Here is a 27832-nt window from a genome sequence, read left to right as displayed (position 1 = left end):
CTGGACAAAGAAAAAAAGTTTTTATTTAATACAAATCAAATGAAATTCAAACGAAAGTCACGTCATAACAAGTGGTGCAACACGAAGCTTCACACTGTTATAGGAAGAACGTAAAACAGCAAAATGGAGCTTCTGTAAAGCACTTCCTCTTAAACTGAGGAAAGCACAATTTGATCAGATCTGACAAGCCTCTGTCATTTTCATATTATTCATATTTTACAAATACATGCCAAAAATGAGTAAAGAGTTTTGGAGCCAGGATTCAAATAACTTTGTTTGGTGAAGTAGCAGTGACCATATCAAGCCAATCATTGTATATACACACACTTATGCATGGATTTATTTACATTATTTATATCAAGGCCAGTAATACCAATGTAGAAAACCTTAATATGCATGTTTTAGTTTAAAATTGTGCTTAAATGATTAGTTAATAGATCCATTAGTTAGGAGTGCTTTTACATTATTTCTGAATGCCTGAAACGGGTGATTCTTAAACAACCATTTTGGAAATGATTACCACTTACAGCCAGTGTATTTATTAAGTGAGCAAATCTGAATGCATATTCTCTGCTTCACACTCACCTTGTAAATTTATAACACTTTTTTTTTTTTTTACAATATGGCAAAAACGTGTAGTAAGTGCTTTTGTGTGCCTCTCAAATGGATTATGTATAATGTTTTAAATTAAATTAACATTTTTGTTTGTTTGTTTTTGATTGGTTAACAATAAGTGTAAACCAAACAAAATGGTTTGATTGGTGTTTGTCAGCCATTGGGTAAGAGGTGCAGTACACACTTGGACAGAGCGCCAGTCTATTGAAGGGGTTATGACCTGAACAGTGATGAATAAAAGCCACAATACATATTCAGAAGACAAGTTCAGTAATTACTAAAACAACGAAAAGCGAACAATTAACTTTGAAAAAGCTTACAGCACTGTCCAAAAGTCTTGAGATACACCTCAATTTAAAAAGTATTTTGCTTTCAAGAAGCCAGACGTTCTGGTAGCAGGGTCTTGATCAATAGTTCTCCAGGCTTTCTGAAGGTCTTTCAAAGTTTTTCTTTGGACATTGGCTGTTGTTTCACTCCAGTCGTAGTACCTGACATTTTCAGAGAAACATCCATCAGATTTTTATCCACTATGCCAGCGGTCCCCAAACGCAGTCGTTTGGTACCGAGCCAACATCCAAAGAAGAGCTTTGAATGTCCTTCAAGAGGCCTGGAGAACTATTCCTGAAGGCTACTTTAAGAAATGACAAGAAAGTTTTCCGTTGTCATACCAAATATTAACTTCACACCTCACTAGAATTATGCAAACTCAGTATTTGATTACATATTGTACGTCCACGTATACTTGGACATGTTTAAAAATAAAAAATGTTTCCGATTTGTCTCGCAAAATACAAAGAAATATTGGCTGGCTCAAGACTTTTCCACATTACTGTATATGCTACAAAAAAAAAAAAAAAAAAAAACAAGCTTGTATCACAGTTATCAGTGAATACACTTTGAATAGAAATATCCTTTTCCCCGACGGCCTCTTTTTTCCTTTGGTCTGCAAAAAAAATAAAGAGAGAGAGTGAGAAAAAAGAAACAGAGCAATGAAAACAGTGCATCCTTTCCCACACTCACGTGTTCTGCAATCACCTGCTTTTTCCACTTGTAACTTCTGCTTTGGCCAAGTTTATGTGGCCTTTGACATGACCTTTGATCCCTATGGAGAACCATCTGTTTGAGGGAAAGGATGACTGACATAATGCTAACTCTACATCTATTGCTGTGTTTTATGGTTAACTAGTAAGTGTTTAAACAGAAACAAACCAAGTCCCGGAGGTACAAGTGACAACAGCACTGCAGGGCTCATTTTTAGAGTTTTTACAAATCTTTGTCCAAATAATGAGCTGACTTTTAATTTTTATAAAAGGTATTTTCAGAATCTTTACTTGAATACATCAATTTTCAAATTAAGTACGGAAGCTTCAAAAGAACAATTAAAAAATTGGTTTAAACAAGAACCGTGACTACTCGAACAAAACAAATTTAAATACATCAACTTTACTTTTCTCTTCTGATAATAACCATCCATTCAAAATCCCATTTGTATAATTGCTGCTCATTGACTCTCATGATACCTCACCCACACAATTAACAGCTGAAAAGGTTACACCATGTGTCATGACCTTAAGTTGTGTGTTTTTTGTGAAGTTTTTATTAGGACTACTGACTTATACAGACTTGCACAAAAATACCTGGATGATAAAATGCTTCAGACCTGACAGATTGATTAGTCTAAGGTTAACTTTCCTGAACCAAGAGAAACGGTGCTCACAGAGGAACATGATGGCGATTTATAGTTTACCTGTAAATAATCACAACATCACCTCATATAATGACAAAAAATATTACAATCTGTGGCTTTGAGGTTCATAATCACAGAGATCTATGGACACTTACACTACGCTTTCATAAAAATAGCCTCAGACAAAGTTTCAGTTCACATCTTGCAGACTAACTGCAGCACCTTCATCTTTTGTGTATTCTGTGGCTTTTATAACACACTGTTACTTTTAATGCAGTGCCTCCACCCAGACAACATAATCAGCGAGTCAAAGTAATAGTAATCTTAATATCATTACTCATGGAAGAATACACACACATTCAATGACTACAGTACAGGAATACGATGCGGTAAGATAAGAAACACTAATTTATCTCATATGGTAGAACTATTGAAGTTGGTGAGCTGCTCTCATAAGGTAGCTTAAAACAGCAGAAATTTTTAGTAATGTAGATTTTTAGCATCTACGAAACTATTTAAATATATGTTTATAAAAGACAGACATCAAACATGGTTTTTGAATCAATGGTTTGAAGCCTCCAGTTTGGAATTTATGCCAGATATGATCATATTTTGGATGACAGAGTAGAGCTGGACAGTTTGCTAAGTGGCTAGCAGTTTTAGCTAATTTGATTAGCAGGGTGCAGCTGTAATTCAGTGATATTTGATGGGGTGCTAGCACAATACATGCTTAAAACACATGTACATGCAGAAAAACAAGCAAGTGCAACCTTAATGACTCTACCTCAACCTTTAAAGCTTCCCGTGACCTAAACCAAACTTAAACGTGACCTAAGTTCAGCTATAAAAACAGTAAAAATTAGACAAAGATACCATTTTTATTTATTTACCAGACTGCAAGCATGTTCATTTTTGAGTTTCAAGTTGTCATTTAAGGATCTATACGACTGCATTTGCTTCATTTTTTCACCTCTAGAAGTTAATGTTTTGCTTTTTTAGTGTTGTGGTACCAACAGTTTTACTTAGATTAGCTTAATGATTTTTTTCCCTCTTGAACACGTCTTTAGTGACTTAAACAACACCTGGGGACACGAGGAGCTGCTGCTGACTAGCGCTATAAAGGCGCGGGGTTCCTGGCTAGCTAGCATATTTGCCAGTTGGTCAATAATTAGTGCCGCTAGTAGTCGCTACACATCAAGTTTGTGGTGTGTATCCATTATAGTGAAATTATGGTTCAGTGGTAGTCGAGTGTTGGCAGCGTGTTGAAAGAAAGTGTCTGTCTTAGATGGGGCAGGTGTCAGAAGTCTGTACTATAGCCGGTCTCTACTCTTGCTTGTGGCCTGTCATGAAGAAGATTGAATTATAACCAGTGTTGGGACTGTAACGCGTTACTTAATAACGCGTTACAGTAACTACGTTATTATTGTGGTAACGAGCACGGTAACTAGTTATTATGCCAAAATCAGGAACGCGTTAGTCGTTACTGGGATTTAGATAGGGTCGTTACTCGTTACTTCGTGTGGTGGCTATCACGGAGCTTCCACAGATTCAGTAACATTAGCAAGTGGTGGAGGCCAGCAGGTGGATGAGAGAAAGGGGACGCTCAAGGAAGAGAGACCCGAGGCAGCCGCTGGTCCGAGTGTGAACTGAACTTCAGGTAAGAAGTTATGACCTGCAGTCTATCTGTGTCAGATATAACCCAAGTTTAGGTGGAGTTTATTTTCGTTATTCTGACTTTTTCGTACTGCGTACTAGCTAGCATGATGGAGTTTCTATACAGCTGGGTGGGTGCTATGATGTTAATGATGTTGAACTTTATTTTGTTCATAAGGTTAATTATTAGAGTTGCCAAAAAACGGAATCGTCTCGTATTCAGAGAAAATATCACGCGTTTCGTATTGAGGTGAAAAGAAACACAGCGGATGTCGCGCTAAACAACAGCAGCACGTTTAAGCTTGATCAGCTGTTGTTAGAATTTATTTAATATTAATATCTAGTATCAGCTGATGTTTGCAGGAGCCACAGCTGTAAAAGCTGCTGGTCATGATATCTGTTTGGTTATCTGGTGAGAGGGAAACATGAAGATGAAACCAGGAGATGTCCTTACTGAATCATCAGAGCTGAACAGGTGATGGAGAAACAGGTTTACCTTTTAGGTGACATGAATGAGTTGAAGGGAAGTTATGAACTGTTTCTGAGAGACAAATAACACCAGGATCCTTTTTTACATAGCTGACAGCTGGTAACTGTGCAGGGGCGGGTCTAGCAAAGTGTTGCCAGGGGGCCAGGTAGGGCATTAACAGGGAGAGGGGGGCACAAGGAAATACGTTTCTCTCTTATTCTCATTTAAAATGTCCAGCTTTTAAAAAATAATTATCTGAGTCTTACAACAAACGATTGTATACCATCAAAACAGTGTACATCACTGTCACAACAGCGTTTGTTTTCATTCAAAGGCTTTATGATTTTTCCCTATAATGGCGGGCTGGTCTCTAGTCAAAAGACTGGCAAAGTTATGGAGGCAACACATTAACAAGAAAATTATGAATAAAACCAAAGTTACTTTCCCTAGTAACTAGTTACTTTGAAAGTAACGAGTAACTTGAAGTAACTGAGTTACTTATGATACTAGATCACTAGTTACTAGTAATGTAACTAAGTTACTAATTTAAAGTAACTTACCCAACACTGATTATAACATACTTTTCATGCTGTCTTTTTAATTTTTTTAATCTGTGTTGGAGTTTTGTTTTCTTTTCAGCTTTTCTTCCTTTTCTGTTCTGGCCCACTCAAAATGTCAGCATTTGACAGATGCACAAGCGACACGCAGTAAGTTTTTTTACAGACTGAGCATGTTTGTGGCAGTTGAAAGCCCCTTTTTTAGGCTCCCTGTAGGCAAATACCTCCACAAATGCGCACAACCACAACAACATAAATTAAACATTAGTGTCTGTCAATGTAATATGCGGATTATAGTCTGCAGGTCTGCATAGATTTTAAAAGAGTCTAGTTTTTCCATTTGAATGCTTCGATATAGAAGAACTAAAAGCTTGACTCACTTCACAACATAAAAGCAAAACAAAGTTTCGACTTTTTAGGATCTGTCATGTGACCCAAGTTCACTTTAAACCGTGTGTTACTGATGAGAAACAGAGATGTAATAAAGTCACAGTGTGTTTCTGACAGTTTGACACCGCCTGAGGAATGTGAAGCTGATGCCGGAGGCGATACCAGCAGGTGGATGAATGTCCATCTGTCAGCAGGCCCTACTGATCACAGCAGCCCTGCCAACTGCTCTAAGCCCGAAGAGGAATGTTTAAAAACCAGCCCGGAGAGGACAACCAGAGAGGAAGCATTATGTTGTAGGCTTTTTGGGGGAATCGTAGGTCAGCTACATTAAGTTTTGGACATGAAAATGGTTGCATCTCTTGCCTTCATTGTTTTGGAGTAAATTTTGTTGGTCCACAGATCGGAAGATATCAGATTTGGTCCAGATAACACTCTATTTTTCCTCCATTCAGTCAGACAGGCTCACAGTGTTGGTTTCTACTTCTACTTCTTTGCACCTGTAGAAATTTAATGCAGGGTTTGGAATCCCTGAAAGTCCAGCTAGTCTAAATTAGCCATAATAACTTTGATCAGTCATGTTTAACATTTGTAGAACGCTTTGGTTTGTAAATGCCAGGAAAACTTAATACATGCCCTCACCTTTGTTTTCTGCATCAGTTAATATATGTTACCATGGCAACAAGCTAAACTAAGATAATGAATATCGCAAACGTGACCTTTGGAGCATTGGTATGTCAACATCGGCAATGTGAACATGCTAACAGTCACCATATAGGTCTTAACCTAATTATAGCCTTAGACAGAGGCTAGCATGGCCACTTTCAGATTAGCTGAATTTGAACTGTATCATGTCTGAGTGTGACTGTCCCCGCCTCCCAGCAGTTACACTATTGATTGTGTCTAAAGATGCTTACATCATTCAAGATTCATGACAGCTATGCTTGAAGAAGTGACTGCTGAACAATGTGATATAGTATCCTCATCATTCCTTAATATTGAAAAGGACATGGGCAGGGATGGTCATACCAGGGGACTAGTGTACAGGGTTTATCTATGCAGGCTGAGCTGTAATGTACAGCAGCTGAATACAGCACAGAAAGTAGTGTGAAATGAATCAAAACTCTTTAATATATATCCAAGTTAACAATCTCATATGTTTTACATATATACAAAATCTCCCATGAATAATTCTGTGAATCAATTATCATGCCAAGTTCATGAACTACGTTCAGCTGCCATTGATCAAATTGCTAAAAAACTAGTAACCAGGCAGAGTAAAGGCAATACAGATACAGACTGCAAAAAACTGACCCACTGTGACACCACATTTTTAGTGACGGGCTAGTAACTCGTGTCATTCACCCAATCACACACATTCATACAGCGCTTTTACCTTATACACACTCTCACTTCCACTCTGATGAATGCATTGGAGGCAGCTCAGGGTTCAGCATCTTGCCCAAGGATACGTCAATTCACAGTAGTTCTAAGCTATTATTTCTGCTTTCTCCACAAAGTGTTTTCACTGTGCTTTCCCCACTGTCCTGTCCTTTGAGTGAAATGCAGCATGGTACACACATAAACTCCTAAATTAGTTCCTTTAAATGTTTTGTGGTTCCACTTTCAAAGCACAAAAGAAGAATCTAGAAAATGTGACACTGTGTAAAATGCTTCAAGTGTAAATAGCGAAGGTCAAGGTCAGGCATTCTTTGACAACTCTTAAAATAAAAAGATTGAGGCCAAAGGTAAAGTACAAATGAGACGTTTCCAGTATTTTTTAATTTCTATGTCTGGGAGTATGCACAAGTTCTCTTGGGTCAGTGCAATGTTAATATCATCGTCAAAGGGCCAATGCAAGGCTCTGTATTGGCGTCTGTGTGCCTGTTTGTCTGTGGACTGCACTCCCACCAGTTATGCATGCCTCCTCCAAGGAAAAGTATACAGTGGGGCAAAAAAGTATTTAGTCAGCCACCGATTGTGCAAGTTCCCCCACCTAAAATGATGACAGAGGTCAGTAATTTGCACCAGAGGTACACTTCAACTGTGAGAGACAGAATGTGAAAAAAAAATCCATGAATCCACATGGTAGGATTTGTAAAGAATTTATTCGTAAATTAGGGTGGAAAATAAGTATTTGGTCACCTCAAACATGGAAAATCTCTTTTTGTGTACAACGTCTCTTTATGTCTGTCTCCACGTTGGTTGAGTGTGGAGTAAGTGCATATGAGAGCATGAGGGTGGGAATGGATGTTTGTATCTGTGTGTGCCTGTATGTCTGTGTCTATATGTCAGGTTGGGTGTCAGGCGCCACCTCTCTGGGGACATCTCAGGCCCTCCAGGGTTTGGAGGCCTATCTCCCCCTACCACCACTTTCCCTGCCAGTGGCGGACCCCCTCAGACATCGGTGCGTTGGTGGTTCTTTGTGTCCGGGGATGGGCGTCCAGGTACACACCGGCTCACTCCTTGGCGGCCGCTTATCGGGGCCTGGAGCCTGGGGCTCGCTCGGGCCACTTCGGAGGTGGGGTGCCCCCGGCCTCTCGGCCTGGGGCTCGGTCACTCAGGCGCAGCTGGCTGCCGGCGGAGCTCACGGGCGCGTCACTGCAACTCCCCCTGGCTTCTGCTCCGCGGCTGCTGAGTGAGCCCTCATCTGGGACTCTCCTCAGCTCTTTCCGGGACAGTGGCGCAGCTGCCCCTCTGTTGGTCTTCCTTGGTCTCTTGTGTTCTGGGGGCCTCTGGATGTCTGGAGTTTTGATCTCCTCCACACCTGCTTCACGCCCTGGAGGACGGGGCTGTGGCCCCCCCACACCCTCTAGCAGATTATTACATGAAGGAACCTTTTAAAAAAAAACAAAAAACAAGCGCGTCCATGCTCACAGGTGTACACACTGGTGATCACACCCACAAACTACACCCTTTTTGGCTCCTACCTCAAAGCACACTGTGTTCTGTTGATCTTATGTGCTGCACAATAATGTTTAACATTTAGTATTTACTGTCATATTCCCATATATCATTGTGATGTTGTTTATTCTATTACTCTTGTTCTCTTCTGCTTGCTTTCTTTTTTCTTTCTCAGCAGGTGATCCAGGTGATTGATATATGCATTTTTTTTTCTCTGCCCGTTCTGTTGGTTTTTGTCTTTTGCCCTTCTCCCCCGTCCCTCTTCTCAGCTGTTTCTCTTTCCCTCTTTCTTTCTCCCCTTCTTTCCCCCAGTCAAGTCTGTCCCGTATTCAGTAAGTGAAAATAAAATAAACAATAAAAGGTGAATCAAATGGACCATTACGGCAAGGCTAGGATGGTCAGTTTGGTAAAGTAAATCCGTTGGGCATCTTTCTTTGCCTTTAGACAACAATTCTGATGGCAAAAGAGCCAAACGGGACAGGCCAAAAAAAAAAAAAAAAAAAAAAAAAAAAAAACCATGGAAAATCTCTGGCTCTCACAGACCTGTAACGTCTTCTGTAAGAAGCTTTTCTGTCCCCCACTCGTTACCTGTATGAATGGCACCTGTTTGAACTCATCATCTGTATAAAAGACACCTGTCCACAGCCTCAAACAGTCAGACTCCAAACGCCGCCATGGCCAAGACCAAAGAGCTTTCGAAGGACACCAGGAAAAGTATTGTAGACCTGCACCAGACTGGGAAGAGTGAATCTACAATAGGCAAGCAGCTTGGTGTGAAAAAATCAACTGTGGGAGCAATCATCAGAAAATGGAAGACATACAAGACCACTGATAATCTCCCTCGATCTGGGGCTCCACGCAAGGTCTCATCCCGTGGGGTCAAAATGATCATGAGAACGGTGAGCAAAGATCTCAGAACCACACGGGGGGACCTGGTGAATGACCTGCAGAGAGCTGGGACCAAAGTAACAAAGGTCACCATCAGTAACACACTACAACGGCAGGGAATCAAATCCCGCAGTGCCAGACGTGTTCCGCTGCTGAAGCCAGTGCATGTCCAGGCCCGTCTGAAGTTTGCCAGAGAGCACATGGATGATACAGCAGAGGATTGGGAGAATGTCATGTGGTCAGATGAAGCCAAAGTAGAACTTTTTGGTATAAACTCAACTCGTCGTGTTTGGAGGAAGAAGAATACTGAGTTGCATCCCAAGAACACCATACCTACTGTGAAGCATGGGGGTGGAAACATCATGCTATGGGGCTGTTTTTCTGCCAAGGGGACAGGACGACTGATCCGTGTTAAGGACAGAATGAATGGGGCCATGTATCGTGAGATTTTGAGCCAAAACCTCCTTCCATCAGTGAGAACTTTGAAGATGAAACGAGGCTGGGTCTTCCAACATGACAATGATCCAAAACACACCGCCCGAGCAACAAAGGAGTGGCTCCGTAAGAAGCATTTGAAAGTCCTGGAGTGGCCTAGCCAGTCTCCAGACCTCAACCCCATAGAAAATCTGTGGCGGGAGTTGAAAGTCCGTGTTGCTCGGCGACAGCCCCAAAACATCACTGCTCTCGAGAAGATCTGCATGGAGGAATGGGCCAAAATACCAGCTACTGTGTGTGCAAACCTGGTAAAGACCTATAGTAAACGTTTGACCTCTGTTATTGCCAACAAAGGTTATGTTACAAAGTATTGAGTTGTATTTTTGTTGTTGACCAAATACTTATTTTCCACCCTGATTTACGAATAAATTCTTTACAAATCCTACCATGTGGATTCATGGATTTTTTTTTCACATTCTGTCTCTCACAGTTGAAGTGTACCTCTGGTGCAAATTACTGACCTCTGTCATCATTTTAGGTGGGGGAACTTGCACAATCGGTGGCTGACTAAATACTTTTTTGCCCCACTGTAACAGGAGCAGCTACTTGGCTGTAGTGTCTGCAGCTGCCCTGACCTTAACAGAGCACTCACTCTCATTGTTGCTTTTGTATATTCTTCAGCAGGATTCCAGTTTAATATCATGCAGTAAAAAATAGGTGTATGATGGAGAAATACAGCTCCACTTAGAGTAGAGTGACTAGACGAATTGTTAAATGTGTGTTGGACGACTCATCGCAACGGCTGCTGCGAACACAGTTCTGCAGAGACTTGTTCAGTGACAGGCAAAGAATGTGAGCCAGTTCATTCTGACACTGAGGCCACATTATCCTTCTGCAGTCACTGTGTACCCTGTAATAAGGACTATGTGACCTATGACCTTTGTGAAGGATTTAAACCCAGAACCTCTAAAGTCAAGCAGCCAAAGAAAGAGGGTAAACTCTGTGGTTTTGTTAAAGATTGATGATGAAGTTCTACATATAAAAACACAGCACATAGTGTTAATCTGCTGTAAGTGTTGCAACGTCATGCTTTAAAGTTTTGCCCTGATTTCAGGTTGAAAAAGTCTGGATGACCTCGTCTGCGAGTGTTTGAGCCTTCTTACCAAATCAAATTATGACCTCAAAAGAGGCTCACTCCAAATAAGCACACTAAACAAAAACATGTCCCATCACTCAGTTTTGTTTAGAGCACATTTTTCTAAGAGATTTGAAAGGTGTTACAGAAAATGTCATCTCCAAAGGTCAAAGGCCAAACGCTACTGACAGATTTATCCTCTTTACATTTCATCAGGAAGAGTCAGTCACTTGTATGCCTGGAATGGTTAGTCAATGATTTGTTGACCTTGACCTCTGCTACAGGTCAGTTCCTTCCAAGCATTTTAAAGAATTCAACTAAAGCACAGTCTCATTTCCTTTAATGTCCCTAAAAACACGAGTTCAATTCCTAACTTTAGAAGCACATTTTATAGATTGTTTCTATATTGGATGCGCTAACTTGCAAACTATCATTTTCTGAAGACGATCTGAAAATAAAACTTGGTGATCATTGTTTGGAAGTTTGATTCAATTCTGAGCAATACTCCAGGAGAAATGGCGATTCTAGTAAATCATGGACCAAAACGAACAAACTTGTGAGATAAGAAAAAAATCCAGCAAAGACCTGACACAGGACCTGAGAGACACAGCTATCATTCAGTTGATCCATTTATTGTTAATTAAAGCCTCATCACAAATGGTCCCAGTGGATGGGTAGCTGTCAGGAAGCAATGCTTAAGGAAGGGGAACTGGGAGAAAAAGCTGAGTTGTGCCAAAAAACCTCCCCACAAGACTGAAAATTAGTGGCAACTGATCTGATGGAGTGATGAATCCAAATGTGAAGTTTTTGGTTCAGTAAGTAAGGATGAGCTCAGGAGAGAGGTACAATAGTGAGTATCTACAGTCATCTGTAAAACACGATGCTGGCTCCTTCCATTGTTTGGGACTATATTTGAACCAGTGGTGTTGGGGATCTTTCAAAATTTATGGAAATATGAACAAAGAAATGTGCCATCAGATTTTAATCCACCATGTAATACCATGTTGAAAGCATCTGACTGGCAGTGGCTTTTTCAGCAAGACAATGATCCCAAACACTGCCAATGCAGTAAAAGCATACCTGGATAGAAAAACACACAATGGAACATTTATCAGTCACGGATTGGCCTCCCCAGACCCGGCATCTCAACATGAATAAAGAGTGTGGGATCATCTCGACAGAGAACAGAACAAAAATCAGCCAACATCCAAAGAAGAGCTTTGAATGTCCTTCAAGAAGCCTGGAGAACTATTCCTGAAGACAACTTAAAGAAATTAGAAGAAAGATCACCCGAGAGAGTTCAGGCTGTGTTGAAGAATAAAAATTGCTACAATTGTACAAACTCTGTTTTTGCCTTAACATACTGTATTTCCATCCATTTTTGCACACGTTCCAATAACTCACTCTGACTATTTCCCATTTTCCGAGCAAAATATAAAGAAATGAGTGATTCAAAACTTTTGCACAGTAATGTAAATCTGATATAGTAATTGATTTAAGAATATTTTGGCGATCGTGAGAGACTTTGATATAGATGACCATTTACTTATGATTTAGCAAGACTATAATTAAACAAAAAGAAAATCCCCTGCTCTGTGATCAGTCCATCCATCCACTAATGCTCATTTACTGCTATTTTAATCCATTATGTTATGCAGATACGATCAACCCTTACAGACATTTAGACGATGAATGTATTTTACCACAAGATACTTTAAACATGCCTTCTTAAATCGCATAAACTCAATGCTCCTGAAACTTCTCTCATCTCATAATAAATCATTGCAGTAAAACCGTTCACTCCACCATTCTCTCAAAGCTGCATGCACAGGATCATTCTGCAAACGCAGTGCAAATAACACAGGTGTAATTGCTGTCTTGTGACTTTGCAGTTGAAAAGTTTTAGCAAAAACTTGGTGCTTAGCAGCACAACGTGTAGGGAAAAAGGGGCTGATCCAGCCTCCGCCAGCTGTTTCTTTCTTTCTTCACTGTTTCTGCAGTGTGAAGGGCTTGTCGGTGTTTTCCAGCAGTCCCTCCCTTCTGCAAAGCTTCCCAGGTGTAACGGCTGACCTGCCAGATTGAACCACATCAAACCTCACGAGCAGGAAGCTTTCCTTCACTGTTATTACTGAGATAAAGACCCTGTGTTCAGCACTGCGCTATTGTCATCCAGCCCGCCACAAATTTATGTTTATATGTCTCCCAAGAAAATTGTAAGAAAATAGAGACAGCTTCTAAAAAAAACAGAAAAAAGTTTGTATTAATATTTTTATTTTCTTTTGTACTGTTTGTGTTACTTTGTGTTCCACACACAAAAGCTCAGGAAAGGCAAACCACCATCTTCAGCCACAGATCTTCATCTCTCTTCATCTCTTTGACCTGTTTCTACACCACCTTTCCAGTAAGTGCCTCTGCTGCTTCCCGCTAACTACTAGCTTTGCTTGTCTCAAAGAGTAAAATCTGAGTCTATCCTTCTTTCACTTCTGCCTCTTCCTCACCGTGAAATATTCTTCCCAGGCGGTACCGGCAGTTTCCACCAACATTAACCATCAGACATGAAAGCTTTGCTCTGACTGGAAAATAACACAGCAAAGTCTCAGGTCTAATTATGCTGGTTTAGTTTATGACCTGGCAGCTCATGTCCATTATCTTCCCCTCCAGCCTTTAAACTTCACCTTGCTCATCACTTCCCAAACCAGGTGGGGATCAGTGCAGTCTTCACTTTTCTTTTTTCTGATGGTTCTCCAGACTGCCTGTTCTCATTCCCAGGCCAGCTAAGAGATTCACACAGGGTGTCTTTTGGCATCTGAGGCATCATGTCTCACTCTTAACTTGTTAGGTATAAAAATGTAGTTGCTTTCTTAGAAGCCTTTCATCTCTCTTCAAGTACACCTTTAAAACGTGCTGGGTTAGAGCTGAGTACTTTTTGGATTTATGAAAAAACAAAATAAAACAGAGCATTCTGGATGAGAAACTTTTGATGTCTGCCACCTTTGTGCCTAACTATATAGACTGCTAGTGATACTAAAAACACAGCAAGTGATATTATTTGGCACATAACTGCATAAAAATCCTCCAAACTTCAAAACTTAGAGGATTAAAGATCAAGCCTTGCAAGCAGCTGGTAACATCGACCTGTCACTCGTGTGCAGATTAGGCAGTTTTAACAGGTGAGTAAGAAGAGGGAAAATTAGTAACCAAAGGTTTTTTTTAAAAATTATTTTCATGTACACTTCTACTGTACAGGTGGGTATTTTAACGTGTCTCTAAGACTGACCATTCCATGAACTGCAGTCTTTGGCACCTCTGCACAAACACATGCTAGCTGTTTGATCTATGCCATCCATTTGGACCATGAATTAAAAAGAATAATAATTACTTCTTGACATGACTAAGATAGAAAACAATGTTTTTATGTTGTATGTCATGCTTATTGTAAATGAATCCTGCAGGGTAACTTATAAAAGCAAACTTTGTCTATAAAACATAGTCATATTTGGCTTTCCTGTTATGCAGAATTTACATATTTCTAGAGACAGTTACATTGTTCCATTGCACTTTGAATAAAGTAAGGTGCTATGGATGGCACACGCTAAAGTGGTTCTGTGAGTTTTAGACTCCGTAAGCGCTTTAGTAAGTGCTTTGTTAAGCATGCTCATTACTCACTCTGAAGCCTAAAATAATGCTGATTTCAGAACACTAGACCACATCCAGCTAAGCTTCTCAGACTAATGAACACACGGCATCAAACTGATTGCATTTATATGCTTGGTGTATTATGCAGAGTTAGAGAGCTTGCATGTATATTTTCTGGGACTGTTGTGGAGGGCTGCACTGCTGAACTGAATTCAGTATTGAACTGAATTAAGTATTAGTATGTGTCTAGTTATATGCTTTATGTCATTTTTCTATTAATATTGTTATTGACATTATTATTGTTATTACGCAGCTTTCCACAACAGTCCCAGTTTCTCATGTGACTCCTTAGGAAAATTAATTGCCCACTCCTGCCTTCAGCAATATAATTAGAGAGGCATTTCATTGGTCCAACATAGCCAGGCATATAAAAAATGAACTTCAGTTACAGGAAAAGAAAAACTAATTGCCACCACAGAGTCTAAATCCACAAACAAAGCTGCCTGCCAACTACTGAAGAAAAGATTTGTCACAGAATGTACTTTGACGTGACACTGTAGAAAAATCACAGCTGCTGTTAGCAAAATGAAAGCAGTCTCAGTCCCATTCATCATTGATAATGGGAAAACCTGCACTTTTCCTACGGACAGCACAATAAGAACGTTTTGAAATAGAGGTTTGGATGCCAATGATCAAATAGTTAACTGTAATATTGTGTAAATGCATAGCTGATTTCACAGTCATGCTGATTGCCTTCATTTTTCTTATCTTAAAGACCCACTAAACATGTGAGCAAGTATCAGAGACAGAACTAGAAGCGATTGCCTTTGCAGAAATGGACATTCCCGGCATTTCTGAAGCTGCTGTTTCTGTGAGAGCGGAAATGATCCGTGACTGAAAACGCCGAGCTCCCGAGCAGTTAGCCTCTCAGATGTGAGCTTATCATCAGCTGTTAAGAGCAGTGTGAATTCCTCAGGCCTCTGGCTGCAGCCCGGAGCATTGTTGAGCTGATAGGAAGAGAGGGTGGACTGCAGGTGCAGATGTGGGCCTTACATCCAAAGCATGTGATGATTAGACCGAGAGGATCCGTGTTACTACTCGTGTGAGAGAAGGATGTCATCCATCAGCGAAAAACAGAGCGGGAGACGTCAGATGAATAAAGGAGTGATGTCAAGCATGACTCAGAGTTTGCAGAAACACATTTTGATAGAAGTGTTTGGCTTGGGTGTGTCTCTCTGTTATTGCCTAATTGTGGAAATGATGGCGATCCAGTCAGCAGCTTGCAAAATTGACTTTGATTCAACAATCAACTTAACTAACTCGTGTATGTAATACTACTTCATGTTTCACTTATGCTCGGTTTTGGTTGCAGTTTCCCATGATGAGTATTTATAAGCCGCTGGATGTCAGGCTGTCAAGATGATTTACAATTTCAGGACTTGGACATTAGACAAATTTAGATTTTATGGTTATGGTATTTCTATTTTTAATAAGTTACTTCAGGACAGGAAGCTGTAACACTGCACGCCCGCTGGTCGTATGTGGTTGACTTTCAGCTGGTGGCGGGAGTTGTCCTTTTATTAACAGCTAAGCTGGCTGAGCGGTGGAGCAGCTGCAGCACAGCATTTGTCTTGTAGTGTTATGTAGTCTTACCAAGTTTCTGAGGAACAGCACGGTTACCAGGCTGCCACAATATCTCCCACCGGACAGTCGAGAGGAACTTCCCAGAAGATCAAATCTATTCAAAAGAAACAGAAATAGGGTGTAGCTGTGGGTGCGTTGTGGATGCACACTATCATGTCAAAAACCACTTGCTTGACGGTCAAAACTAGAGGAGAAGTCAAATCAAGGATAAAACAAGAAGCGCACACCTCTGCAGAGGCAACTCACTCTCTGGGGAGCATTTACTTTTAAGGGAATAACGCTGTATTTAGTACATATTCATTTTGTTTTCGCCTTTCTGTTTAAATGCGCTTTAAGAAGTTTGCAGTGCAGCAAAAATCAGATAAGAGCGACGTGACAGATGTTTACTTTGATTACACAAACATTATGTAGGAGTAGATATTGATTAAGTAAATAAGTGGACACGAATAACGTGAACTTAATATGTAGCATTATAATACGGTATATGTCTAACTGGCTGGCAACACTCTCTTTAAAGGTGTAACAAATTTGGGGATCAGCTTAAAAGTAAGGCAGATGTGAAATGTAAAAGTGAGGTAAAATGTGATATTTAGAATCCCCATATCCTCGTAAAACCCCGCTATTAATTTTTGTCCTCTGTTGGGGGATATGAGACTGAGACCGCTACACCAAGCACCTTTTATGCAACCTATATGACATCCTGGGCTTCCATATTTTATGGCCACAAGGAAGGTTAAGTGATACTTCTATTGCTTAGACTCAAATTTCTTCAATTTGAGGATCTTAACTTTAGTAAGAGTTCAGAAATGCACCCCATTCAAAGTGAAACTTGTATTCAGTGTCCTTTGTAGTGGATAGCGGGACTTATAGCTCACATTTTTAACCATGAGGAAGCAGAGGGCAGGATGAGGCAGAAAGGATTTTACTCAGGACGGGGAGTCAGTCTGTCAGAGAAGAAGGTGGAGGAGGGCCAGACATCAGAGCAGGAAGGTGAGTGCTCAGTTGACATATTAGCTTTTGAGGAGTCTAAGCTGGCACCGACTGTCTGTAATAATAAGAACTGTTTAATGTAGGGCTCTGAAGGTTTGGGGGGAAATAGACACCAGCTCAGAGTTTGATTTCTTCTTTTATCCTGTGGATTTATGAATTTATTAATATCTATGCTAAAATGCATTAAACTGTAGGTCTTCTGTCTTTATCAATTCAGTTTCAATCATACTGGAATTGGGTTGCAAATATTTTGAAAACAGGACATTACTACCCAAAATCACCACAAAGGACGTCCTCTCATTACATTGAACAGAAAACAGGCAACCAGGTTTTAGAAAAATAAAGTCAGAGCTCACAAACAAGGGGGTGGTGCTCATCACTGAACTGAAAGTAGCATTAATACCATACTGAAACTGGGTTGATTTGTTTTTAATGACACATGAAAACAGGACAATGCTGCAGTATTTAAACTGAAAAATACTTAAACTGACAACCCATCACCTGACAGTGATGGGTTGGAGGTTAGAGTCCACTTCCACAGTTATGTACAAAATATTTCTCTGCCCCACTAAGCCATTATGTGATCAAACAAGACCTGATGTCCAGAAGATATTAAAGACATTTTGTGAAAGTTTGACCTTATTTGACCTTGAAGAACAGGTTAGAGGTCCAAAGTAACGTGATATTAAAAATCCACATATCCATATCATTGCCCGTATGCCCATATGGTGCCAATACAAACAATGGCAGTAAAAACATAGTTTTAAATAGCTCTATACAGCATTATTATCTCTTTACCGATCAATCATACTTGATATTTTTAATCTTTTTCCAGTAATTTAAGTTGACTATACACACGGCTTTTTGTCATTTTCCAACCAATAAATTAATAATTAAGTTGACACTGAAGACCTTGATGGACTTAAGCCAAATTTGAATGGTGTCATGGTTGTTGACAGAGTGTTTTGTGTTATTTATAGTCATTGATTTCATTATTTATGATTTTCTCTTGGTGTCTGCTTCTGTGCGCCTCCAATGCTCCATGTTCCACGTTCCCTGTCTTCTCAGTCAGTGTCATGTCTGTGTCTTTGGGATTCCTGGTTCTTAGGTTTTGTCCCTTTGCCTTCCATGTTTAGTGTGTCACATCTCTAGTGTAGGGTTTGTTCTTTCTATGTTTAGTCATCTGTCTTCCCTCTCAGCCGTGTCTCGTGGTTAGTTCTCGGTCGCCGTGCTTGTCCTGTGTTTCCTGGTTTACTTTGACAGTGGGGGAGCCTATCCCAGATGCCACAGAGTAAGAAGTGGGGTACACCCTGGATACACCTCTAGTCTGTCACAGTACTCTTTAAGTGATTTTGCTTACATAAATTTATCACAAAAAGACAATTTTTAGAAGATCAGTTTGATTCGAGTTCAGCTGATCGCAAAGATCACACCTACACATGCTGTTATTCCCTATTACTTACACTATCCAACCACTAGAAGGGGCATTCTTTCACACTCATTTTAGAGAAGATCCTTTACACAATTACACTGACTAAGAACTGTGTACACATGTCAGGCTGAAAGAAAAAGTCTTAATCTACCTTCCAATGTTTCACAGTAATCTAGATTTTCAGGGTAAATAGAGGAAGGAATTCACAATATGCACGAAAGTTCTGCTTTTGTTGTTTCTCTGTTAGACGGCAGTGTGTTGAAATGTTGCATTTTGTTGTAACTCGGATATGAACACGGAAGAGCTGAACGTTTACCCCATATAGCAGAACAGTAAGTTCGCGAGCGAGTTTGGGATTTGTTAAGACAAATCCATGAGACCTGAGTGTTTGAAGGCCTGCATCATACTCAGTGTACTATACGGGCGTTTCTGTAAACTGTATTTTAGGATTTCCGAAGGTGAAGGACCTGTGATGAATGTTTAGAGGGAACAAATGATCTAAATACCAACTTCTCGTCTGAATGAAGCCAGCGTTGTTGCTGTTGTTCTCATTTGTCTCCTTCAGGGACTCCACTGAAGTCTTGTTGGAGACAGCGGCCTCATCATCAGTTTTGACTTCCACAGTGGACTCCACAGGTGCAGGAGGCTCAGCTACATCCGCTTTGGGCTTGTCCTCAGAGCTGTCTGGAGCGGGAGCAGGAGCTGGAGTTGCAGACTCAGTGCTGGGATCAGCAACAGATTTATCAGTCTCAGCTGTAAAGGACAACAAAAGCAGAAAGCACAGCTGTTTTTTGTGGTTCTCAAGATAAAAAACAGTGATTAAAATAAATGGAAACTGAAACAATGTGGATAAGTAGAATAAACACACGGACTGAGTTTGAAAATACTGGAATGCCCCTGTATTTGTGTCATACCTTTTCGACAGAATGTTAAACTTTTGCAATAAGTTAATTGTGTGAAATTCTTGAAACATTTCTTCATTTTTTCCTTTAAATCTAGATGACATTGCAGAACCGCTGTTTGAATTATTTAGGTGCCCCATAATCACAGCATTTCCACTTAAACAGCCTGAAGTAGTTTGTCCTCAGGCATGATATTTCTTGGGCAAAAGCATTTGAGGGGGCCACCATGTTGGTAATGATGCAGCTGATTAGTGATCACTTCCTAATGAGCCACAGCCATGCAGCTGTTGGAGGCTGTGGGAAAGTAGGGCGGCCCCATTATTATCTGACCCAGTCTTAGGGAGAGGGAAAGGAGAAATTAGGGAAAGAGGAAGATGGCTGTTCTTCAAGACGTAATTGTGGAATGACTAAGCTGGCTGGTCAGTCGTTATTCGAGCCTTTGCTAAACTATTCTTCACAGGTGGATTCCTGGCATGAATCAGCCTCTAACTACTATTTCGTTTGGGTTTTAAACATGAAGCCAATGCGCAACTCTTTGCTTTTTTTTCAACTGCCACCAGGGGGCAACACATCTATTTGCAAACAACAGGTCTAACGTTCTCAGTACTTCTTCATCACCACTCTCAAAGCAAACATCACGTCTGTAGAGCTCGTTCTTGACATGAAACCATGCTGCTGCTCACTGATAATCACCTCTCTTCTTAACCTTGGCTTCAACAACTAGCTTCATGGTATGATTCTTCAGTTTTATCTTCTGTAGTGACGCAGCTCTGCACATCCATTCTCCATTCCTCAGGCATGATCTCTCCCTCCAGAACTGTGTTAAACATCCTGGTTAAACGTATCTTCATACCGTCCATCTGGACCAGCTGCCTCTTCCACTCCTCTGCAAGTCCTCTGCACTTCCTGATTCACTGTCCTCCATCCGTCGTCCTTTTTCTCTCATTTCCCTTAATTATTAGCTCCTCAAAGTACTCTTTCTCAACATACTCTCTTCACTTTTTATAAGAGTTCAATGTCTATCCTTAACCACCCTAATCTGCTGCACATCCTTTCCAGTTTGAGCTCTGCCTAGCCGATCTTTACAAGCCTTTTTCTCATTTCTGTTCAGCCCCACATACAGCTCACCATAAGCCTTTACCTTAAGAGTAAAATATAGTATAAAGTGAGGAATACCTTGTAATTGAAAAAGCTGCACATGTACAGTTCTCCGATAAAAACAAAACAAAAAAAAAATTATAACTTGGTTTTTTCCTACTTGTGGAAGGCTGTCGGTCTACTGTTTACCTCAGCTGTCAATGTTGGGTGAGAAACTTTATTCACTCTGGAAAAGGACTCTAAAACTATGTGAAAGGAGTGCAATGTGAATCAGCTCACTTTTGACCATGGCAGCCATACCGAGTTGAATTGTTGCTGGGGATATTCTGAGCTGTTGGTAAGTGCTACTGTTTTAGCTACTGTTAGCCTCTGTTAGCTGTTGTTAGCTTGTGTTACCTGCTGTTTGCCAGCATTAGTGAAACCTTTGAAGTGGGTCTAAAATTGCTGGACTCCACCACTAATTAAATAAAATTTCATATGACGTGAGTATGTAACTGTTTATCAGAGGAAAGGTGAGATTTTTAGGATACTCAAGCCTAATATTAACTGACATAATGTTAGCCTATAGCCAGCTGGTGTTTTTATATAGCAAACTTGTCAGCTGTCTGCAGACAGTAAGATTACATGTCTAATCTACTGAGAATAAGAACGTGCAATAATATCTGTAATTAATTAGCATTTGTGTTAGAGCCCTGACTTCAATTCAGTAGATGAGATTTTAGGTGAGGAGGAAAAGGATCAAAAGACCTCGCCTCTAATGATAAACCATAGTTATTATGCTTAATATCTTGAGTTTAAAGTTTGAGGCACAACTTACTACATATGTGGCCGGTTTTTAGCCGCAAATATAAAATGCCATTAGTAAGAAGCGAGGAGTCATTCCTGGCCACTGAATTCAAATATGGTGGGGCAGCTTCCACAAACCACAAACCCACTGCTATGTATTTTTAATAGATTTATTATAAGTTTATGAGAATGCATCGGTTTGTTGGAAGATGTAATAACACAGTGAAATGTGAAACCTAGCTGACATGTATACCAGTCAACTAGGTTTCATTTGACCAGATTCCATTTGGCATTGTAGTTATGTTACAAAGTTACACGGGACATTTACGTAGGATTTTGGGCATAAATATTTTTTTGAGTGCAGCAAAAGCAGCTGGTTAACAGCAGCTTGGATTTGTGTTTCCATTCAAGCACAGTATTGACTTACTCACAGTACAGTACAATCACTATTTAAATATTTACATAAAAAAAAGGGGGAAAAAAGTGCTTCTCGTCAAGTTAACACATATAGTCTGATTCTAAATGCTGAAAAATAGAAGCACGTGTGTTCGATTTTTCAGTGGGATGGCTGAAAAAAGCACCTCAAACACTTCCTGTAGATATACCAAGCTATTATACCCACATTTGAGCAAATTATTGTGCGTTTCTAGACTGATGGCAGTTTTTATACATGCTGCCTTTCAGGTCAAGGGCTGTGCAGAGTAACTTGCTATCAAACTGACCTTTGATTGGTTCATTTCAGAGAGAGCCAGGACAGTTGCTTTCCTTGCTTTTGCTGTCAATTGTGAGTAAATCCTGCCTGCTTTGATTTGATGCTTAAACACACCGACAACACGTGAGTAACTATTGCTTATTTCTGGCTTTCTGTGTGAGCGTTATTTGATCTGTATATTTGAGATGTATCCACGGTTAAAACACAGTTTTCTGTTTAAAAATGGCCACTGTACAGAGAAAAAAAGAGAAGTATTTGTGATCGGTCCAAATACAAATGATAAATAATGTTGCCAACTCACTGGCCAGAGGAGTACTCGGTCCTGATAAAAGATCATAATGGGTGATAAGAGTCAGCTTTTGTGTCATTAGTTAAATCTTTCTATATAAAATAGCTGTACAGCAATTTTGATCCTGAAGAAAAATATTAAACCCAACCAAAATAAACTGTAACAAATGCACCGTTTGAATCAGTATGCAATATTTCTGGAAGTGCAAAGCTCTCTCAGTGGTCACCAAGACAAGACAAGTGAAAAGTCTCCTAAAAACGTCAGCCCATACCCCTTTTGCACGACACGCAGTTTGCAAAAGTCACAACAATGTGCTTATCTCAATGTGTGCACCTGTTTCCAGTAAAATACAGAAGAAGCAACGACGGGCACAAGATTTTTTACACAGTACTATGTCATAAACTACCTATATGGAAATGACATGTGTTTAGCAGGCTTCAATTTCCAAAGCCTGAAAAGGGCGTATATGCTTGTTTCCTCTCACACCGAATTCAACTATTGCCCCCCCCCCCCCCCCAAAATCAACTTTTCCTTCTTCAAATTTAAAATGATTTTTTCAAGCCCTAAAATAGTAGATATAAAAAAAAAATTTAAACAAACAATGAAACTAACTTGCTGTCTTGACACCTCTTTTGCCCACAAAACCAACAGTAGCAGTTCCCCAAATGTCTGCAAGTGAGTGTACATTTCTAGTAGGTGCTACAGATTCTTGTCACAGAGATTAGACAACATTAGTATCAAACGCAGATGGCAAAATTTCATTTTTACTGTCACACGAGAGGGGGAAACAAACAAAAAGCAGACCCTTTTCACAACAACTGGGACAAGACATTGTTGGGGAAGGCAGAGAGACACGCCACAATGTCACACAAGGAGAATACTAGGATCGGACAAACTTTATTCATTTACAAGGAAACGAAAATATTAAAGCAACAACATTTTAATGAGCAAGTGCATGACAAAAAGGGAACAATGTTGTATATAAAAGTCACAGAAGAGCAAAAGCTCATCTCCATGATTCCCTGCACAAAGGCTTAGGGATACAGCTTTCCACAACCTCAGGATTTATTTATTTATTAGATCTTGCATCTACTTGGGTAAAGGGAAACTAACCATACTCCTTGTTTCTTAACTTAGCTCCCATTTCCATCAAGTGGTGGGCTAAAGTACTGCAGGGCATCTGTTGTGGGAGCTTTTTTTTAAACTAGAAAACTTTGTTAGCTGTGCACACACACATTTCAGAATACTGGAGAACTGTGTGAGTCAGACTGGTGTGTATTGCATCAGATTTTCCCTCTAAACAAACTGACTTCATTTCATATTTTAAGTTTCGTGTTAACCGTTAAGTCAACGTCTGAGTCATGTACACATAAAGATTTCACTATTTCAATATTTACAGCATCCGTGGATGTTGCTACGGTAACGTGTGAGGAGCGGTGTCACGAACAGGACTTCCTTTTTGTTCTCTTAACACATCTTAAGAAAGAGGAAGTGGCAAACACCGTTATACACTCACACCATTTTTAATCCACCAAACACATGCTGTTTATCTGAGTTTCACACACGCGGAAACCATTTTCTTTAACACATCATAACAGGAAAGGCGCTGGTGTGAAAAATTCAAAGTGAATTATTGGTACAATATCAAAAAACCGTTGTTGAAGTTGTGAGTAAAATCTGGGTTTCCTATTGTGACAAGTCAAATATTGTGAAAAAGATCGTTTGTTCTTACCTTTCTGCTCCTCCTGTGCTTCGGGTTTAACTTCATCTGCGCCTCCTGGCTTTGCCTCCAGTTCTTCTGGCTCTTTCGCAGTAGTTTCTGTACTTTCGAAGGTTTTCAGACCTGAAAAATATTCAGACAGGAAAAATGTTTATTTATTCAGATGGAGGAACCTGGTTCAAAAAACAGAACGATGTTATATTTAAGGCGACACATTGTCTCCAGCCAATAACTGACCATTTTGAGGTGCGGTATCAACAGGCTCCACGGTGCTGAGAGGGATGTTGACTTCATCTTGTCTGGAGGAAAAATCAACTGAGTAGCGCTGAGGAGATCCAGAACACAGGGGAACGCATTAGTGCCTTTATTTAAATGTTTTTCTTTACATGCAACACAGATCCCTGGCTTAAACTGAGCAACAAAAGCTGCAGTTATATGACCATGATACCACACATTTTGAAAAAATCTTTGGACCAAACAAGGATATCAGTTCCCCGCACACTCCCAGTCTTTATGAATAAATCGCTGTCTGTACCTACATGTTTAGCAAACAGTATGAAACCCAGTCAAACCATTCTTTGTTGGGTATTGAATGTAGAGCTTCTTTACTTACTCTTCTTCTTTTCTTTGTCACGTAACAGACAAGTAAAAATGCCACAACCACGAGGATGATAATGACTAGAATGATGATACCTGAAGGAGGAAATACAATTCATGTTTAGAGTGAAGCACATCTGCCAACACTGTGGCTATGCACTGTGACCCACAGACCTCCAAGTAAAGACCTACACTCACAGGACACTTCATTAGTTACACTATGCAATCAGTGATGCCTTGATTCTCCGAGGCGTAGATTCAACAGGGTGCTGAGAACATTCCTCAGAAGTTTCTGGTCCATTCTGACATTTATACAAAGCAGGATGGATCCATGCTTTTACAGCATATTGCTGACCCTACCACCAGAACGCCACAGATCAGGTAGCATTTTTCAAATTCAGTTTTCGAGTTTTGTTGAGTTGTGCAAACTGTAACTTCACTTTCCTGTTCTTATACAACAGGAGTGGCACCTGATGGGGCCTCCTGCTGCCGTTGCCCTTCTGCTTCAAGATTTAATGTGTTGTGCATTCAGAGACGCTCTTCTGCACACCTCGTGTCGAGCACAAACTGATAGTTTGAGTTGCTTTTCCCTGCAGTCAATCTATTATCCTCTCCTTCTCCCAGAGTACTGCCGCTCACTAGATATTTTCTGTTTTTCAGATCATTCTATGTAAACCCTAGAGATGGTTGTGTGGGGAAAATCCCACCAGATCAGCAGTTGTCCCAAATACTCAATCCTGCCCCAACAATCACGTGACATTTAAAGTCACTTAAATAAAACTTTCTTCCCATTCTGACGCTCTCTTGTTCATGCACATGCCTAAATGCATTGAGTTGCTGTCATGTGATTGGCTGAGCAGATATTTGATCGATGAGCAGAAGAACAGGTGGACTTAATGAAGTGGCATGTGACTGTAGATTTACACACTAGATTTGACAGAAAAGTTCTAGCCTCTGTGAGGCACAGACATGCTGACGTATGTTTAACTCACCAGTTTTGTCAGAGCCAGCTGTCTTTGGACTGGACGTGGAACCTGTGAGATATACAAGACGCTTGTATGAAATAAAAAACCTGCCAATGAGTTGTCATAAAACGTTAGTCTATCCATAATCCAATCGAAAAACACCCACAGCTGACATTAAGGATATTCATATTCATTTGCACTTTTGTTTCAAGCAATTTCAAGCAACTCTTTCCTCTAGCTCAGGGAAACTCATTTAAGATCAAGGGCCACAAAGATGTCCAGTGGACCAAATTCGTATCTTTGCTAGGCCAATTCTGGCCTCTGGAACTTATGTTTGCCTCCATCATTCTTGTTTTATTCCTGCAGAAAATATCTGGATGTTTAGCTGCAAAACGTGCCTCGATGCAAGCACGCCAGGGTTTATCTGAGGTTTTCCACTAAAAACGGTTGCATGACGAGGCTGTGAGCTAAATGAGGAGAACTGCAAAATCGTGCGAACCTTTTCAATTGGATTGTTGCAACAACTGTTTCATCTGTTTGATCTGCAGATGAAGGGTTTATTACAATCAACACAGTTATTGGCATGCAGAGAGCTATGAATAATCATGCTGATTTTGGTAATGTAAGAAATCAGTCCCAGCTTACTCTTCGGGAATGTGCCTTTTGTGGTTTGAGATGCCACAGGACCACCCGGTGCAGGTGTGGTTTGAGGTTTTGTGGTCCTTTTAGTTTCAGTGACAGTCTGACTGCTGGGCTTTGCTCTACCTGTAGTAGCAACACTTATTGCGCTGTTTCCTACAACAAAACAATCAAAACATTTTTTTTATGTTAAGAAAAATAAGAAACTGTGAAGTTTGGACCATTTACAAGGGTTAAAATATCTGAAAGAACTGCTTTACAGTATAGGCTTTATTGTAAAAGGAGTTCAGATAATAGCTCTCACCAGAAGATTCAGTGCTGACGTTCATTTCAGTACTTGAGTTGCTTGTCTTGATGGTAGTTTGATCATAATTGATGGTCGTGTTCATTGTGCTGGTGTTGGTAATGAAGGTGGTGGTGTTGGTGATGAAGGTGCTGGTGGTGTTGGTGATGGAGGTGATAAGATCTGTCTCAAGTATTGTTTTGTTTGCTATGGCGGTCCCCACAACCAAACCTACACAAAAAATAAATATAATGTTCTAATAGGTCAAAACAATATATCAAACCTGATTACCTTATCATTAAATTCAGTTTCAGCATACCTTTTTTGGCCTTTCTATGCATTTCCTCTTGTCTTTCCCCAGTTCCTTTTACCCAAAACGCATTAGACCCACTGTTTCAGAGTGCCTTATCATTTAACACAGTATGAAACTCGCAGGTAGTACAATACACACCTATAAAACGTCCACTTTCAGCTCATAATCTTAAAAAAATACGACATATATATAGCAAGAAAATAACTTTAATACAATGTATTAACAACTTGGGAAATTACTCCCCAGATGTTACAAAAACTTTCATTTCTACACATTTCTACAGCCATATGTGAAATCGTGCACAAAAGCACTACAGCAGGATATAAGACCTAGTTCCCATTATATAAAACACACGCAGCCTTATTGAACTGAATCTTCCTGTGTGTTAAGGCAGCGTGCCCGAGAACCTTTTTATGCACACAGTGGTTTAAGTGCAACGTACAACACTCTCACATTTAATCTGCGAAAACAATGTTCTGTCAGATTATGTGATTTTATTAAATTCACATTGTAAAAATTACGATCTGAACCCAGATGGAAGAATTTCTATTGAGGGACACACCCCATTCTCATTCACACACACACACACACACACACACACACACACACACACACACACACACACACACACATTTATATATATATATATATATATATATATATATATATATATATATATATATATATATATATATATATATATATATATATAATATCTGTATGTATAATATAATATAATATAAACAGTCTTACCCAGCATAAAGAAGAAACTTGATGGCATTGTAAGTCTGTTGGATGGCAGCAGCAGCTGGAAAAGCCAAACAGAAATAAATATAAAGTATCCGTATTTATATGCCTCCTGTCTAAAGGTTCTGCTTTCATATGCAGCGGTTCTTCCTTAATGCTTCAGAGCATTGCATGCCTGTACAGAAAAAAGAGGATCAACCAAAACTCTGACCACATTACTTGAGATAGCGGCGTTGCTCAAACGCCGTAGACGAGAAGAAACGTTGTTGCTCTGTTGCTTCAGAGGCGACTCTCTTTGCAGACCTGCTGCCACAAAACTCTGTTTGTTCCCCATAAACCTAAAGCTGTG

At 40.0% G+C, this 27832-nt stretch overlaps 1 protein-coding gene across 2 annotated transcripts; it reads right to left on the bottom strand.

Moving 5' to 3' along the window:
• Positions 1–13: 13 nt before the first annotated feature.
• Positions 14–27832, bottom strand: LOC146667890 (uncharacterized). 2 transcript variants are annotated; one of them, XM_085409638.1, is made up of 11 exons: positions 27703–27832; positions 27490–27544; positions 26445–26654; positions 26147–26296; positions 25529–25570; positions 24553–24632; positions 24177–24264; positions 23952–24062; positions 18943–19185; positions 16020–16104; positions 14–1558 (listed from the first exon to the last, which is right to left on the bottom strand). In XM_085409638.1, exons 2-10 carry the CDS (start codon positions 27515–27517, stop codon positions 16043–16045), a joined length of 1014 nt encoding a protein of 337 aa, XP_085265764.1. In that variant the 5' UTR covers positions 27518–27544; positions 27703–27832; the 3' UTR covers positions 14–1558; positions 16020–16042. The 2 variants fall into 2 exon arrangements, with proteins under 2 accessions (XP_085265764.1, XP_085265765.1); XM_085409639.1 differs by lacking the exon at positions 14–1558 and having other exon boundaries at positions 18939–19185.

Source organism: Rhamphochromis longiceps, linkage group LG6 (assembly GCF_057381845.1).
Source record: "Rhamphochromis longiceps isolate RC_006_pf linkage group LG6, R_longiceps_female_GT1.1, whole genome shotgun sequence".
In the NCBI taxonomy this organism is placed as follows: Eukaryota; Metazoa; Chordata; class Actinopteri; order Cichliformes; family Cichlidae; genus Rhamphochromis; species Rhamphochromis longiceps.
The sequence above is the reverse complement of the archived record's forward strand: the minus strand, read 5'-3'. Positions and strand labels throughout refer to the sequence as shown.